Below are 18,074 nucleotides of genomic sequence, written 5' to 3'. Positions count from 1 at the left end.
ACTGAAATGTATTGAACGAATAAATATGATTAATTTGGACAATCAGTATTTTCTTCCTTGTGAATTCAGAAATGGAGAAAGACATTTTTTTAAGTTTATTTATTTATTTTTATAGAGAACGAACAGGGAGGAGCAGGGAGAGACAGAGAGAGACAGAGAGAGAGAGAATCACAAGCAGGGATTCCAACTTGGGGCTTGAACTCCTGAACTATGAGATGAACCATTAAATGAACCCTGAGATCATGACCCCAACCAAAATCAAGGGATATTTAACTGACTAAGCCACCCAGGCACACCGCTGGAGAAAGACATTCTTAAACAAGAAAAAAAGAGTGTGAAATATGCAAAGAAAAGATAAACCTCCTCAGAGAGGTCTGAGGAAGGTCAAGTAGTATATTTCACTTGTCTTTCCCTAGAATCCCTGTGAATGTAAGAATCGGAATGGTCCCCTTTTCCAGTAAGATGTTTGCTTGAAAGCCAAACATTTCAAAACTAATTGTCACCTGGTTGTTTTTTAAGTTCATTTTTACCACTAATTTGTTACATTAACTGAAAAACTGCCACAGTTCCCTTTTTCCATAGTACTTCTGTCATGCATAATGATTGGAAAAACATAAGGATAAATATTTGGGAAATTACCTAAGTGAGCCCCTTCTCCATGTTAGCTGCTTTTGATGTTCAACTTAAGAGCCTTATATAAGCCATGCCTGAGTTCCTTATTCTTGAGTGCATACACTATGGGGTTGAGGGCGGGAGGAATGACATTGTGTAGTACATTGAGGAGAACTGGAACAAGGGGAAGCGTGATTGCTGCATTATGGGTGATAGAAATGACAACAATGACTGTGTAAAAGAACAAAATGAGGATGAGGTGGGAAGTACAGGTACTTAGGGCTTTGGAAGCAGCTTCTGCTGAGTTCAGTTTCAGCACTGAGTGAAGTATCAAAACATATGATAAAAAAATCAAAGCCAGGTCACTCCCCATCAATGTCCATGCCAGAAGTAGCTGGTAGATGCTGTTGATTGTCCTGTCATCACAGGATAAGCTAGTGACTCCAAGATTAGAGCACAGGCAGTGCTCAATTTGGTTCTGTGAGCAGTAGTGTCTCTGAGCAGCCAACACAGGCACTGGGATGGTAGCCAGGCTGTTTCTAAGTGCCATGAACACAGTTACCTTGACCACAAAAGAATCAGTAACTATTGCTGGATAGCGTAGTGGTTTGCAAATGGCTACATATCTATCTATAGCCATGCAGACAAAGATACCTGACTCCATAACCACAAAACAATGTATGACATACATCTGAGCAAAACACTCAGGGAGACTGATGGCCTTGGCACTGAACCATAAGATGGCCAAAATCTTGGGCATGATGGTGGTAGCCAGTCCCATGTCGACAACAGCCAGGACACCTAGGAAAAAGTACATAGGCTGATGCAGTGTGGCCTCCTGATTGATGATGATCAGGATAAGGATGTTGGCAGTGAGAGCTAAGAGGTAGAGCAGAGCCAGGGGCAGGGAGAGCCAGTGCTGCCAGGTGTGAATGCCTGGGAATCCCATCAGAATGAACTCAGAGACCTGGAACTTAGAGATGTTGGAATCTCCAGGATGCTGGAACATCCTTCACTAAGGGAAAAGCATATACAAAGTTACAATTCTTAGTATTCTCTCTGACAGTATTTTAAAAGATGTTACCCACCTTCATGTTTTTGAAATGCAGGAGTCTTCATTATTCTGATCCTGCCACTAACATTTATCGGACATTTCTTTTTATTTAACGTTTTATTTATTTTTGAGACAGAGAGAGACAGAACATGAACGGGGGAGGGGCAGAGAGAGAGGGAGGCACAGAATCGGAAGCCGGCTCCAGGCTCTAAGCCATCAGCCCAGAGCCTGACGAGGGGCTTGGACTCACGGACCGCGAGATCGTGACCTGAGCTGAAGTCGGACGCTTAACTGACTGAGCCACCCAGGCGCCCCAATCGGACATTTCTAATGACACGAACCATGATAGCACATTCCATGTTTAACTCTGTTAATCATCACAAAATCTCCATAAGGCAGGTCACATTGTTTCCACCTTCTTACAATTGAAGAATAAGGACATTGGAGTTACCAGAACCTTGGTCATTACCTTCCATCTTATAAGTTATGGAGACTGACAAGATGAAAGCAATCTGGTAACACAGCCTGGCCTCTTAAGCTTTATTTTGACAGAGTTGGTTTTTTTAGGAACCAAAGGTATAGATTCAGAGTAGAGGTTTTTATGCAGAGAAACCTTTTGGTAACAGATTAGGTGAAAGAATATAAGAATTATCCTTTTTTAAAAGTTCAAGTACTCAAAAATTTGTGAAATAATCATGAATATTATGTCATTATAATATATGAGGTAATTTAGTATATCCATCTTAAACAGGAAAACTGATATCTAAAAATGCAAACAAGCTGTCTAAAGCCAAGTTGCTCTAAAAGAAATATACCTGGAAACTCAGTAGTTTGTGTCCACTTGATTCTGGCTTTGAGTGACTTTCCCCTAGTGGGACATACTTTTGCATCTTAAAGCTGTCCAGCCAGTCACATTATAATGAATAAAGCAGATGGGAAAAAAATAGAGTTTAAGATAAATGATTTGACAGAAGTGTTGCTATAATCAAATTACACTGTAACATTCTTATTTTAATCATTTATAGTATTTTAATTAAAAACTGAAAGCAGATTTTCATTATCTCTTTTTACCAAAGATGTTCTATTTATTATTGTTTTCAGTGTTTCAAATATCAAGGGCATAATAAAACACAATAATTAATGTTAATGTAGACTGGTGGATATACTAATCTCAAACCATGTAATGACATGCTGTGTGCTTATAACATAGTGAAGAAAAATAAACTAAGTTATGTATTTGTATTAATATACCTATTCTGCTTCATATCTATTGTTTTTATAACTTCTAAGGTTGAATCATATTTTTGCTAGCTTGCTTTATCTTTTAACTTTAGTTTGGGAACTATTCCTCAAATGTTATGCAACATTTGACTATTAACTTACACTTAATACAGAAGAGCCTTTGAAGGCTTACTTGAGATTCCAGGTGATGAGTACATATCATCAGTTGGTATCTTTTCCTTTGAGAGCTCTTATAGGGACTACTGCTTCTTTGTAGACATTCTTAGTGATCAGTGTTATATGTCTTTTCTCAGGGACTCTGAATTTGTTCAGAAAATAACCCACCAACTTACTTCCTGCAGGAATATATGACTGGTTGCTAGTTTTGAGTTGAGTAGTAGATGAACACTGGGTTTCTCACATTTAGTGTGAATATTGAATTCTACCCTCTCATTGTTTATGATGCCTCATCCTTGGCTTTCATCATATATATATATATATATATATATATATAGTATTTGTTAAAATGTCTTCTCAAAATAAACTTCCAGTCTTCCAGTCATCATAAGGGAATACTTAATATTAAGGATAGTGGATGGATTAAAAATATCAAATTTTTTTTGGTTTGCCAAAAAATCATGTTATTACATGTTTAAAGTTCACGTTAAAAAAACAAAACAAAACAAAATCTTTCCAGGGAAACTAGAACCAGAATTTGGAGGTGCTGTCCCCTGACCCCTTGGCCAAACCCCGCTCCATTAACTTAGTTTTATGCAATCAAATTCCCCAACAAGATTTGCATCTGTGTCTTGGAGATTATTTTTTCCACCTACATTTCTCTTTTATCTTTATTCTCATGGAAGAATGAAAGATTAGATGCTTCAAAAAGCAACATTTTTTGGAAGTAGCAAAGCAGCACAAGGCAAACTAATTAATAAGAATGCTCCTTGAAGATGGTTCTGGTGTCATCACAGATCAGGCAAAACTAGAGGGAAAGGGCAACTAAGCCAACTTTTCGTGGAGATCAGGAAAGTTTTCAAAGAGGAAAAGACAAATGCTCTTAGACCTGAAGCATGATTAGGATTCCGCCAGGTCAGCTATCTGTTATAATGCTGTTTGCTCTTTCCTACTCAGCTCACACTGGTAATTTTGGTGTTTGATTTGGCACCCCTCCAATCTATTTTGTGTCCTCCTACCACTGAATCCAGCTGCAATCATCACCTTCTTCAGAAGAACAACTGTTTCTCGGAAAGGAGAGAGACCCACCCCTTAAGTGTTCTTAATATCAAATAATTGGAAAAGTGGCAGGCTTTGTAGGTAAGGAGTATATCTCCTGATGGACCAATCTCTTTTTTCTATTCTAACATCATGGTATTGTAAAAGCCTACTGACGTTCTTGAATCAGCCACAATTTAACCAAACCCTTAATATTTGTACATATTGTATTTACATTTGTATTTGCAGTGTCTAGCAAGGCATCATGCACATATTAGATATTACAGATGTTTTTGAGTAAATAAACAGATGAATGAAAATGATTTAAATTTCCTAATAGACTTTAAGAATTAGTATGCTGTTGTCCAAATATTATTCTTTGAAAAGCACAAAAGGAACCACCAGAAGAAACAGAACTACTTCTTACGAAAGAAACTTAAAATTGTAAAAAATTAAAAATCCTTTTTAATAAAATAGATTAAACAAAGGAAATCCCAAAAAAAGCAAAGAAAAAAATAAAACAGAGAAAAAAACATGCATTTAGGATTGGGCAGTAAAGGTCAATTAAACTACACTATTAATTGGTCATATTACCTAGTGATTTTATATACACATATGCAATAAAAATATACATATATAATTTACATATGCATATATATATATATAAAGGAATACACAAATTATGCACAGATATTTTGGAGAAACAAAATACATACTAACACATCAAACACATAAAACAAAATTTGGCCGGAAATATTAACGTCACACAAAATAGAAAACAAAAACATAAGTGGGATAAAGGTCATCTTTGAGAAATAATAGATGGTATGCAATTAAAGTTGATTGTACCAAATTATTTAATCATCAAAGGTTTAATACATTTTTCTACACAGAAAATACTGACAATATCATTTTCACTTTATTAGTACATGTTAGAAAATTTTTGTTTTTATTTTTTTAAGTTTATTTATGTATTTTGAGAGAGAGAGAGAGAGAGAGAGAGAGAGTGCAAGTGGCAAAGGGGCAGACAGAGACAGAGAGAGGGAGAATCCCAAGCAGGCTTCAGACCACTAGTGCAGAGCCCGGTGCCAGGCTTGACCTCATGAACTGTGAGATCATGACCTGAGCCAAAGTCAGACGCTTAACCGACTGAGCCATCTAGGCGCCCTGGGGTAGAAATTTTTTAAAAGAGGAATTCGCTTAAATATTTAACAACTTTTTGGTTGTTTTTCAATTTCCTGTTTGGCAACACTGGTGTAGACTAGAAGCTAATCACTGAAAGACTAACAAAAGCCTTGTAATTTGTGTTAATGACAAAATAATAATATGAGTTTGCAGTATAAGAATCTGGATTTTTTTCATACCAATATTGTCATCAAGTTTCTGTCCAGCTTATACATTTCTACTTAATGTTTCTATACCACATTATGTCTTTCACTTTTTTTTTGAAATTATCATTAAGGAATAGAAGTATTACAATTCATATATGGGTACAGATACATAATTACCTACCCATAAAAATAAGTGATTACTATGAAAATAAGATAGACTTAGAAATATATTATTGATAGATATTTCACTAGGGTGTACAAATTGTTAAAACTGTTGAAAAAATTGGATCATTCCTCATTTCTCCCTCTCAGTATTTTTAACCAGTCAGTTGTTGACATTATGTTTTCATGCAGCTGAAGAAAGTAGAAAAATTGGGGAAAGCTAGATACCCATAAATTAAGAATAGGAAGTATGTCTGAGATTAATTTTGCTCCTTTCTAAAGAATATGTTTCCTATATTTGATATAAATATCCTAGTTATGTTCCTCGTGTTTCTCTTTGATAGTTCTAGTGTTGGTTACTAAAACTGGTTTTATTTTTATGAGACATTTAGGTCCATCTTCAATACATTTGCAAAACTTTTGGTTAAAGATACCGGTTAACACCATGTAATATGGTATTAATGACAAATTATATCAGACTTTTTCCAAAACAAGATTAAATGATTTAAATATATTGTACTTTAATTTTTCTGCAAGAGAAATGGACTGATATCATGCTCAGGGTGGGTGGGCAGGGGTATTCAAGTAGTAACATTAACAAAGGAGTATTACCACTACTAAAGTACAATTTTATATGGTCTCTTGTCTGTTCTCTTTTCCAAACCCTATAAAGAGTAAGGTTGTTTTCTCACTCTGTGTAATCTCATGTCACTGGGTCAATATGACAGTGAGTTCCTTCAAGTAGGTTTTGCTATCTAGAATGGAAGAAACACAGTCACAAATAAATCTCTCTAGAAATGAAGCAAGTAAATTAGAATCTCATTCTGAGACAATAGGAGGGCAGGTAAAAAGCAAGAGTATTTTGACCAGGACTGAAAAATATTCTCTAGTTATTCTATTTCTTCTTGTCATGAAGGTAATTCATATGGGACTTCTAGAACCAATAATTCCTATTTATTTAGGAAAATAGCATAGATATTCATAATCATGTTGCAAATTTACACTAAATTGCAATGTGAGAATTGAGGAAATAAAAATTTTCAAGAAAACCCAATATTTTACAACACCGCTGCCTTCACATGGGTGGATGCAATCAAACCTGTGTTTCTGAGAGTATAATAATCAATTCATAGGCACTCAAATCCTGTCTCTTCTTTATGAGAGCTTCCCTCAGTTCAACTTAGAACTAAGAAGAACAGCAAAAATCCTATTACTAGTCCCACTTTTTATATTCTTTTAATACCTTACTTTCTGGACAGCAAAAACCATGAGCTGAATGCAATCTGGTCTAGATGTTGAGGGTATTGGTAAAAAAATGACAATTCTACAATATATATATATGTACAGCTCTAAACCTCTAAATCCCTTGATATCTATGCTGTTGAACTGAATCCTTAAAGAAAAAAAAAAAAGGTGTGTTATATATCCCAAGGGGCTATTTTGCCACATTAGAGCATAGGTGCTCTATGAGACTCTGATATGGTGCTGATATGAGACTCTAGTCAAACCTTATCTGAGGAGGAAAATGAATGGAAACTTTACCTTCTTGTCACCTATAAGATGATATATAAATAAGAGAGTAATTTTATGTGCATGTATTTGTATCTGCTTGTGTAAGAGAATTATATATGGGGAAGATTGGAATAAACACAGCAACATCTACTGAATGCTACCAATTTTAATATTGATTGAAGAGTTGTGTTTCTTTCTCTGTTGGACCAGTAGGATGCATTTGACAGTATTTACAATGTGTCAGAATGTTGTAATCACTCTCATACACGTTCATTCATATGTTTATTTGATTTTTTAAAAAAATAAGGTTGATGATGAATATTTTGGCATTGTAGAAATTCATCAAAAGTCCCAGTTAACTAGCTGATATATTAAGTTAGAAATATTTAGGTGCCCAAATTTTGAGATAATAATGATGAAAGAGATAACTTGAACTCAAATTAAAAAGACTACAGGTAACTTCTTATACATTTCTTTTTTTTTTTTAATTTTTTTTTCAACGTTTATTTATTTTTGGGACAGAGAGAGACAGAGCATGAATGGGGGAGGGGCAGAGAGAGAGGGAGACACAGAACTGGAAACAGGCTCCAGGCTCTGAGCCATCAGCCCAGAGCCCGACGCGGGGCTCGAACTCACGGACCGCGAGATCGTGACCTGGCTAAAGTCGGACGCTTAACCAACTGCGCCACCCAGGCGCCCCCATTTCTTAATAAACATTTGTTATATACATTTTTGAAAAAAATTAGACACTATCATTTTAAAATATAAATCTTGCAATTTTCAATTGACATTATATAATAAGCAACTCAAACAAGATTATTCAGTAATATTATAATTAAATAAAAGTATTATCATACATAATTACATGGTTTGTTTATCCATTTTTCTATTCTTAGACATATATGTTCTTTATATTGCAGGATTGAAACAATAAGCACATGTGTAGAGAACACTTTTGACAGTTTATTTTATTTTATTTTATTTTATTTTTTATTGGGTAAAATCCACATACCATAAAATTAACCATTTTACCATTTGAAATGTAAATTAAATGGCTCTGAAACCATCAGCACTATATAATTCCAGAACATTTCATTACCTCAGAAGGATTCTCAATAAACATTAATTGTCCTGTCTCTCCTACCCTGGGAAATAACCAATTTGCTTTCTAATTCAGTAGACTTACCTGTTCTGAACACTTCATATAAATGGAATCATACAAGATGTAGTCTTTTGTGTCTGGCTTTTTCACTTAGAATGTTTTCAAAGTTAATATCTATAACACCACGTATCAGTACTTTATACTAATAGATGATTAATTTTCTTGTGTGACTACATCTAATTCTCTTTTTCCATTTAAAAGCTGATGGACATTTTGGTTATTCCCATTTTTTTGGCAAATAATGCTACTAGGAACATTCATGTACAAACTTTTATAGTAATACCTATTTTTAAGTAGTCTGGGTATATACTTAGGAGTTGCATTGTTGAATTATATGGTAAGTGTACTTAACTTTTTGTCTATTTTCCTGAGCTGTTTGCCACATCTCTTGCATGATTTTACATTCCCACCAGCAATACACAATGATTCCACTGTAGCCACAAAATCCAACACTTGCTTACTTGATTAAGAAAAAGAAATTACAGCCATTTGAAAGGATGTAGGATGTCGTATAATATCACTCATCATCAGGGAAATACAAATCATGGTTTTGAATTGAATTTGTCCAATGACTAATGATATTGAACATTTCTTTATGTGCTTGATGGCACTTACACATCTTTAAAAAAATGTCTACTCAAGTATTTTGTTCATTTAAAAATATATAAGGCGCATTTAAAAGCAAATAGACAAATGGCAGGAATAAGTCCTATGTTTCAGTAAGCAAATAAATGTGCATGGATTAAACTCTCCAATTAAAAAGAAGAGAGTGTCAGTATCTACTCTAACCACTTCCACTCAACACTGTCTAAAATTGTAGCCAAGCAACTAGCATGGAAAATGAGATGAATATTCTACTTGTCCCTTCCTTGGATTCCTTGAGATAAGTGGCATCATTGTGTTCTGATGAAGATCCTTCCTGACTTACAAGATTTGAAATATCAGTTTCACCCCCTTTTTGGAAGCTTCATTTACAAAAGAGATTCCTTACACTAACTGAAGTAGGCACAATGCCCATGTACCCTACTTCTTCAACCACGTATAATGATTGGAAAATATAATGGATAAATATGTGGGAAAATTACCTAAGTGAGCCTCTTCCACATTCGTTGCCTTTGATGTTCAGCTTCAGAAGCTTATACAAACCCTGCCTGAGCTCCTTGTTCTTGAGTGCATATACCATGGGGTTGAGGGCAGGAGGAATGACATTGTGTAGTACATTGAGTAGAACTGGGACAAGGGGAAACGTCATTGTTGCATTATGGGTGATAGAAATGACAATGACAACTGTGTAGAAGAATAGGATTAGGATGAGGTGGGAAGTGCAGGTACTTAGGGCTTTGGAAGCAGCTTCTGCTGAGTTCAGCTTCAGCACTGAGTGAAGTATCAAAACATATGATAAAAAAATCAAAGCCAGGTCACTCCCCATCAATGTCCATGCCAGAAGTAGCTGGTAGATGCTGTTAATTGTCCTGTCATCACAGGATAAGCTAGTGACTCCAAGATTAGAGCACAGGCAGTGCTCAATTTGGTTCTGTGAGCAGTAGTGTCTCTGAGCAGCCAACACAGGCACTGGGATGGTAGTTAGGGTATTTCGGAGGGCCATGAGCACAGTTGCTTTGACCACAAAAGATTCAGTGATTATTGCTGGATAGTGTAATGGTTTGCAAATGGCTACATATCTATCTATAGCCATGCAGACAAAGATACCTGATTCCATGCCCACAAAACAATGTATGACATACATCTGAGCAAAACACTCAGGGAGACTGATGGCCTTGGCACTGAACCATAAGATGGCCAAAATCTTGGGCATGATGGTGGTAGCCAGTCCAATGTCTACCACAGCCAGGATCCCCAGGAAATGGTACATAGGTTGGTGCAGTGTGGCCTCCTGATTGATGATGATCAGGATAAGGATGTTGGCAGTGAGAGCTAAGAGGTAGAGCAGAGCCAGGGGCAGGGAGAGCCAGTGCTGCCAGGTGTGAATGCCTGGGAATCCCATCAGAATGAACTCAGAGACCTGGAACTTAGAGATGTTGGAATCTCCGGGATGCTGGAACATCCTTCCCTAAGAGGGAAAATATTCAGTCATTTTTCTTTTATTTTAAATGTTTATGTGTTTTTGAAAGAGAGAGAGACAGAGACAAGGAGAGAGAGAGAGAAAGAGAGAGGACAATTGAGGAAGAGGCAGAGAGGGAAACACAGAATCCAAAACAAGCTTCAAACTCCAAGTTGTCAGCACAGAGCCCAAGGGAGGATCAAACTCATGAACCACTACGTCATGACCTAAGCCAAGTCAGACATTTAACTGACTGAGCCACCAGGGGCCCCAGGGTCATTATTTTTAATAACCTCTCTGATTACATTTGGAAAAGAAGTTATCCATGTTTAAGATATTGAAATTGAGGATTCTTCATCTTCATTATTCTCATCCTGCCATTAATATTTGTGGACACTTCTAGTGAAATGAAAACTGTGATAGCACTTTCTATGTGTTAAGTCAGTTAATCATCCTAAAAGCTCCATAAGACAGAACATATTATTTACACCCTTCCATAATTGGAGAATTGCACAGTAGAATTTTCAGGACCTTGGTCATTATCTTCTGTCTGGTAAATCATGGAGCCTGAATAAGAGAAAAGTGACCTGATACCACAAGCTGGCCTCTTCACTTTGATTTTGCTATGGGGTTACTTTCTTTACAGACTGTTTGACTCATCCTTCCAGCTCTGGGCAACAAATAATTTGCAGGTATAGAATGAGAGTACAGAATGAGAGTAGAGATGTTTAGGCATTGAGAGAGTACAGAATGAGAATAGAATGTTTAGGCATTAAGACACTTAGGTCATGGATCAGGTTATAGATTTTGAAAATTACTGCTTTTACTCAGGTACATGGGATTTTTTGAGGTATTCATGAATATTATTTAGTTTTAATGAAAATGCATGGAGTAAATTAGTATACCCAATTTTTTTGTGAAGAAACAAATTTCCAAAATTTCTAATTACTTACCCAAATCCAAGTAACTAGAACAGAGAGAAATGTGTTTCAGGAATCTCAGTGCTCTTTAAATCCAATTGATTCAAGTTTTGAGTAACTTTATCCTATTTCTACATACTTTTCCTCTTGGAGCCAAGTAGATCCTCTCACTGTAATGAGTAATACATGTTTTTGAGAAAATGAGTTTGAGATAAGTGTTTTAAATCATATTACTGAATTACTGTATATCTAAACAATTCCTTAATTCAATAATTTCTTCGTTAAGAGGTAAAAGTGAAACAGAATTTTATGATGTACTTCTACCAAATATGTGCTATTTATTATTTCCCTTAAAACTGGACATATTAAGAACTTAATATAAAAACAGAATATTTGGAAGATATTGTGGTTCAAATTATAGTATCTACAGAAGAGCAGTGTATACATAGACATGACACATATATTCTTCCTCACCCAAGTAAACACATTCTATTATATATACATATCATAATGAAGAGTTGTATATTAAGAAGATATGTATTTATGTAAATATACCTATTCTGTTTTATATCTGTTATTTTCATAAGATATTACTTTCAAATTTTTTAATTTTTATACCTTGATCTTTTATCTTTAATTTTGGATCTATTTGCCAAATATCTTGCAGTCTTTGAGCATGAATTCACAGTTAATACAAAGTCTTTGAAGCTGATGTGAAACTCCAGGTGATGATTGAGTCTCAGCAATTGGTAGGATTTACTTTGGTCCTCCTGGGGACCTCTTTGCTCCATTGTTGACATCCTTAGTTATCAGTGTTTATAGGTCTTTACTCAGAGACTTTTTTAAGAAAAGAATCCACATGGTTAATTCCTGGAGGAATATGTGATGGACATCCAGTGTTCTTGGACACTCTGGGCCTCACACTTAAATATGAATATTGAATTCAGCCCTTTCATTCCCCCTTGCCCACATTGCAGTGGATGCATCTGCATGTATAGTACATGTTAATGTTTCCTCCCAGAATGACCAGGCATCATAAGATGATAACTAATGTTGTGTTGCATAGTGGATGAGTCAGAGATGTCAAGGTGTTCTTTATGCACTTTTCCAACCTACATTTCTCTTTTACGTTATTTCTTATAGGAGAAAGAAAGATTAGATACTTCAAAAAGCAACACTTTTTGGAAGTAGCAAAACAACATAAGGCAAACTAATTAATAAGAATGCTCCTTGAATACTGACCTGGTGTCATCACAGATCAGTCAAGACTAGAGGGATGATATGGTTTTCCACTCACAAATTAATAGAAAAATCTGAAGTAATATTTTTCAATTTATTCATCCAAGGTGGAAAATGCAAAGTGGGGAATTCACTGAAATGTGTTGCAACTCATTAGCTAATCCGCAATATCTTGTATAGCGATATTAATGTGCATTTAAGCTAATAATTGCAAGACTCTCAAAAGCCTTATAATTTGTATTATAGATAAAGGATAGTAGGAGTTTGCAATATTAAAATTTGATTTCTTACATACTAAAATTGTCACAAGTCTCTTTCTGTGAGGGCTGTAAATTTCTCCTTAGTATTTACAGATAATTATATTTCATGTTTCTTTTAAAAATTATTGAGGTACAAATCTGCAACAACTTATATCCATGTATATATACTATGTATTTACACACACATAACATTTGATTACTGCATATGTATGATAGATTTGAAATGTATTATTTATTAGTATTTGATGAGTGTTACTAGTTGTCAAGATGTTGAAAATAGGATCATTCTTCATTTATTTCTCTGTTTTTTGAATAGTCAATTCTTGACTCAATGCAAGAAAAGAAAGTAGAAAATGAGCAAAAGCATACAAACCCATAAATTGAGTTTAAGAAATCTGTCTCTGATATTACTTGTGCTCCATTCTTAAGAATATATTTCTTCTATGAGATAAATATTTATTTTCCTTGTGTTTCCTTTTGATAGTTCTAGTGGTTATTACTCTAATGGTTTTAATATTACCTGAGAGATTTCAGTCCACCTTCAATACATTTGCCAAATTCTCAGTAAAAGCTCCAAGTTAATACCATGTAATATAGTAATAACCACAAATCATAGCACATCTTTTCCATAACAATTTAAATGATTTCAATACATTATAACTTAATTTTTCTGCAGGGAAAATGTACAGGTATATTGAAGTAGTAGCATTAACACACAAATATAGCTGTTTATAAGGTAAACTTTTTTATCATCTATTGTCTGTTTTCATTTTCAAACTCCATAGACAATAAGCATGTTTCCTCACTGGATGGTCCTTATTTTACAACCCTGAGTGTTCTCTCACTATGACAGAGGTTTCCTCCAAGTAGGTTTTGCTATCTAGAATGGAAGAAGCATAGTGACAAATAAATCTCTCTAGGAATGAAGCAAGTAAATTAGATTCTCATTCCAAGACAATGGGATGACAGGTGAAAAGCAAGAATGTTCTGACCATGACTGAAAACTAGTCTCTAGCTCTTCATTTCTTCTGGTCATGGGGATGATTCATATCTCACTTCTGCTACAACAGGGCCAGTGATTCCTGTTTGGTTAGGGAGATAACATAAATATTCATAATCGTGAGGGAAAATTACACTGAATGGTACTCTGAGAATTGAGGAAATGAACATTGTAAAGAAAATCCAATCATTTATGGCATTAATGCCTTCATATTGATGGATGGAACCAAACCTGTGTTTCTGAATTTATAATAATCAATTTATATATCCTCAAAGCCTGGCTCCTATTTATCTCAGTACTGACAAGTTTATTCAATCCTGTCACTAGTCTCACTTTTGATGTCCTTTAGTACCTTAGTTTCTCTGTAGAAGACAGATGAATGAAATCTGGTCCAAGTGTTGAGGTAAAAAACGTCCTGATGCTATGTATATGCGCAACCCTCCACCTCTAAATCTCTTGATGTCTGTACTACTGAATTGAATCTTTAAATAACAATGTTGTTATGTCTCCCAAGGGTATATTGCACCCTATTAGAGACACAGACTCTGGTATAGGAGTCAAACTAACCCTTACTGAAGTAGAAAAAGAGAAGTTTTACATTCTTACCACTTATGAGATGGTGCACAAATAAGAGAATAATTTAATATGCATGTATATCGGTGTACTTGTGTGTGAAGAATTATGCATGGGGGGTGAGAATGAGACAGGAAATTTTAATGAAAGTTAGTGATTTTAATATTCATTGAGAATTTCGTTTCTTTTAGTGTCAAGTTCTTCAGGACACAAGTTGAAAGCATTTAAATTTTTCACAAAGTTTCAATCACCATCACACACATTTATGTGTTCTTTAATTGTTTATTTCACCTTAAAGTGACAATGTTAATGAGTATTATGGCATTGTAGAAATTCAGGCTCAGGTTTATTACGCCTACATATTAGGACAAAAATATTTTGATGCTGCAATAAATAATAAAAATTTGAGATACTAATGATGGTGATAATAGCAATTATAAAATGTAATATCTGATTTTATTTTTATGACTTTTATTAGATAATGAGTAATGCTTATATATTTTTATTGATGGAAAAAACTAAAATGAGTTTGGAATAGATAAACAAAACTCATATTCTATAATGTAGAGGTAACTTCTAATACATTTCTTAATACACTTTTGCTATATATGTTTTTGAAAAAAGTTTGGATAATACCATATTAAAATAAATTCTGCCATTTTCAATTGACATTATATAAGAATCACATTCAAAATAGGATTATTCATTAATATTATGATTATATAACATTACATAATATGTATTTACATAATTTTAAACCATTTCCTACTCTTAGACATACATATTTCTTTATTTTGCTGGAAATGATCAACAAATACATATGTAGAGAACATTTTTAGCACTTTTTTCATTTAATCTTTTCTTTTTGAGGGACGAAATTCACATACCATAAAATTACCCAGTTAAACTGTTTGAAAATGTACAATTGGGTGGATTAAAGTACATTCTCAATGCTGTGCAAGTATTAGCACTTTATAATTCCAAAATATTTCTGTTACCTCAGAAGAAAATTCCATAACCATTAGTCATTCCCTATTCTCCTGTCTCTCTTGCTCCTGACAATAATTAATACGCTCTCTGATTCAATAGATCACCTATTTTGGACATCCAATAACAGTAGTCATGAAACATGTAACTTTTATGTTTAACTTTTTTCATGTAGCATAATGTTTTCAAAGTTCATCTCTATAATTGCATGTATCAGTATTTCATCCTTTTTATGGATAAATAATAATGCCTTGTGGATGAATATGTCTCAGCCTGTTCATTCATTAGGCAGCTGATGAACATTTGGGTTCTTTTGATACTAAGGGTTTCAACTGATTAGTCATATGGTAGTTGTTTTCAACTTTTTGAGTAATTTTTGAACTGTCTTAACATCTCCTGTATGATTTTATATTCCCATCAGCAATGTGTGAGTACACCAATATTTCCACAAAATCTCTGACACTGACTAATTGAAAACAATTAAAGCCATTTGTGTGAGAACAAACTGAGGGCTGATGGGGGGTGGGAGGGAGGGGAGGGTGGGTGATGGGTATTGAAGAGGGCGTCTTTTGGGATGAGCACTGGGTGTTGTATAGAAACCAATTTGACAATAAATTTCATATATTTTAAAAAAATAAAGCCATTTTTGATCAGATTATTTATTGTTTTGGTGTTGAGTTATATAAGTTCTTTATACATTTTAGATATTACCCTGATTTATATATTATTTGAAAATATTTTTTCCCATTCAATAGGTTGCCTTTTTGTTTTGTTGATGGTTTTCTTTAGTCTGTGAAAGACTATTTTGGTTCATTTGTGGTTTTGTTTCACTTGCTTAAGAACATATCTAGAAAAAAGTTGCTAAGACCAATGCCAAAGAAATTACTGCATATGTTTTCTTCCAGAAGTTTTATGATTTCAGGTCTCACAGTTAGGTCTTTAATCCATTTTAAGTTTATTGTGTGTAGGGTATAAGATAGTGGTCCAGTTTTATTCTTTTGCATGTAGCTGTCCAGTTTTCCAAACACCATCTTTTGAAGAGACTATATTTTCCCCATTGAATATTCTTGCCTTCTCTGTTATAGATTCATTGACCATATAAGCATGGGTTACATTCTGGGTTCTCTATTCTGTTCCATTGATCCCTGTGTCTATTTTTGTGCCAGTGCCATATTGTTTTGATTACTACAGCTTTGTAGCATATCCTGAAATCTGATACCTCCAGCTTTGTTCTGCCTTCTCAAAATTACTTTGTTAGCTTAGGTCTTTTGTGGTTTCATACAAATTTTAGGATTATTTGTTTTAGTTCTGTGAAAAATGTTGGTATTTTGATAGGCATTGGATTGAATCTATAGATTGTTTTAGGTAGTATGGACATTTTAACAATATTGGTTCTTCCAAACTATAAGTATGGAATATCTTTCCATTTGTTTGTATCATCTTCAATTTCTTTCATCAGTGTCTTATAATTTTCAAAGTACAAGATACTAAAAAAAAAACCTCTGGTGGGAATGCAAATTGGTACAGCCACTGGGGAAAACACTATGGTGGTTCCTCAAAAAATTAAAAATAGAATTACCATATAATTCAGTAATTCCACGTGTAAGTATTTACTCAAAGAAAATGAAAACACAAATTCAAAAACATATATATGCACCCCTGTGTCTTTTTGCCATAATATTTACAATGGCCAAGATATGGAAGCAACCCAAGTGTCCATAGATGAATGGAGAAAGAACATGTAGTATATATATACAATGAAATATTACTTGCCATAAAAAAGAATGAGCTCTTTCAATTTGCAACAACATGGAAGGACCTAGAGGGTATAACGTTAAGAGCAATGTCAGCCAGAGAAAAATAAATACCATTTGATTTCACTTATATGTGGAATTTAAGAAACAAAACAAATGAACTAACAAAGAAAATGGAGACAAGTAAGCAAACAAACAAACAAAAATCCAGACTCTTAAATATGGAGAACAAATTGTTTGCCAGAAGAAGGTAAGGGAGGAGGGGGTAGGGGAAATAGATAAAGTAGATTAAGAGTGCACTTATCGTGATGATAACTGAATAATGTGTTCAATCATTATATTGTACACCTGAGACTAATATAACACTGTATGTTAATTATACTTCAACAACAACAACAACAACAACAAAGAATTAAGGCCAATTTAGAGTATATAGTGCTATCTTGTGGTTTTGATTTGAATTTGTCTAATGACTAATGATGTTGAGCATTCCTTCATGTGCTTGAAGGAAATTGCACATCTTCTTTACAGAAATGTCTATTCAAGTCCTTTGCTAATTTTAAAAGATATAAGACACATTAGAAAGCATATATACAAACGGCAGAAATTGGTACTATGTTATTACTAAGCAAATTAATATGCATGGACTAAACTCTTCCATTAAAAAGAAGAGACTGGCATATATCTGCCTTAGCCACCTCTACTCAACATTGTCTAGAAGTTCTAGCCAGGGCAACTAGGTAGGAAAATGAGATGCATATTGCACTTGTCCCTTGGAATCCTTGAGACAATCAGCATCATTGTGTTATGGCAAAAAACTTTTCTGACTACCAAGATTTCAAATATTAGTATCACCCCTTTTTGTGAAGTTTCACTTTCACCACAGTTTCCTTATACTAACTGAAAGTTGCCAGTGTACATGTTCCTTAGTTCTTTTGCCATGTGTAATGATTGGGTAATATGATGGATAAATATGTGGGAGAATTATCTAAGTGAGCCCATTGTCAGGG

At 34.4% G+C, this 18,074-nt stretch overlaps 2 protein-coding genes across 3 annotated transcripts; both read right to left on the bottom strand.

Annotated features, from left to right (window-relative positions):
• Positions 1-661: 661 nt before the first annotated feature.
• Positions 662-5,260, bottom strand: LOC115526160 (putative olfactory receptor 56B2). 2 transcript variants are annotated; one of them, XM_030333642.1, is made up of 2 exons: positions 5,242-5,260; positions 662-1,602 (listed from the first exon to the last, which is right to left on the bottom strand). In XM_030333642.1, exons 1-2 carry the CDS (start codon positions 5,258-5,260, stop codon positions 662-664), a joined length of 960 nt encoding a protein of 319 aa, XP_030189502.1. The 2 variants fall into 2 exon arrangements, with proteins under 2 accessions (XP_030189502.1, XP_030189501.1); XM_030333641.1 differs by lacking the exon at positions 5,242-5,260 and having other exon boundaries at positions 662-1,621.
• Positions 5,261-9,350: 4,090 nt separating this feature from the next.
• Positions 9,351-10,334, bottom strand: LOC115526302 (putative olfactory receptor 56B2). The gene has a single exon (XM_030333749.1). The coding sequence runs from the start codon at positions 10,332-10,334 to the stop codon at positions 9,351-9,353; it is 984 nt and encodes a 327-aa protein (XP_030189609.1).
• Between the last annotated feature and the right edge of the window lie 7,740 nt (positions 10,335-18,074).

This window comes from Lynx canadensis, chromosome D1 (genome assembly GCF_007474595.2).
Source record: "Lynx canadensis isolate LIC74 chromosome D1, mLynCan4.pri.v2, whole genome shotgun sequence".
Taxonomy (NCBI): domain Eukaryota; kingdom Metazoa; phylum Chordata; class Mammalia; order Carnivora; family Felidae; genus Lynx; species Lynx canadensis.
The sequence above is the reverse complement of the archived record's forward strand: the minus strand, read 5'-3'. Positions and strand labels throughout refer to the sequence as shown.

Bases quoted from the DNA above. Each gene is read 5' to 3' on its own strand.
- LOC115526302 (XM_030333749.1), bottom strand. From the start codon at position 10,334: ATGTTCCAGCATCCCGGAGATTCCAACATCTCTAAGTTCCAGGTCTCT.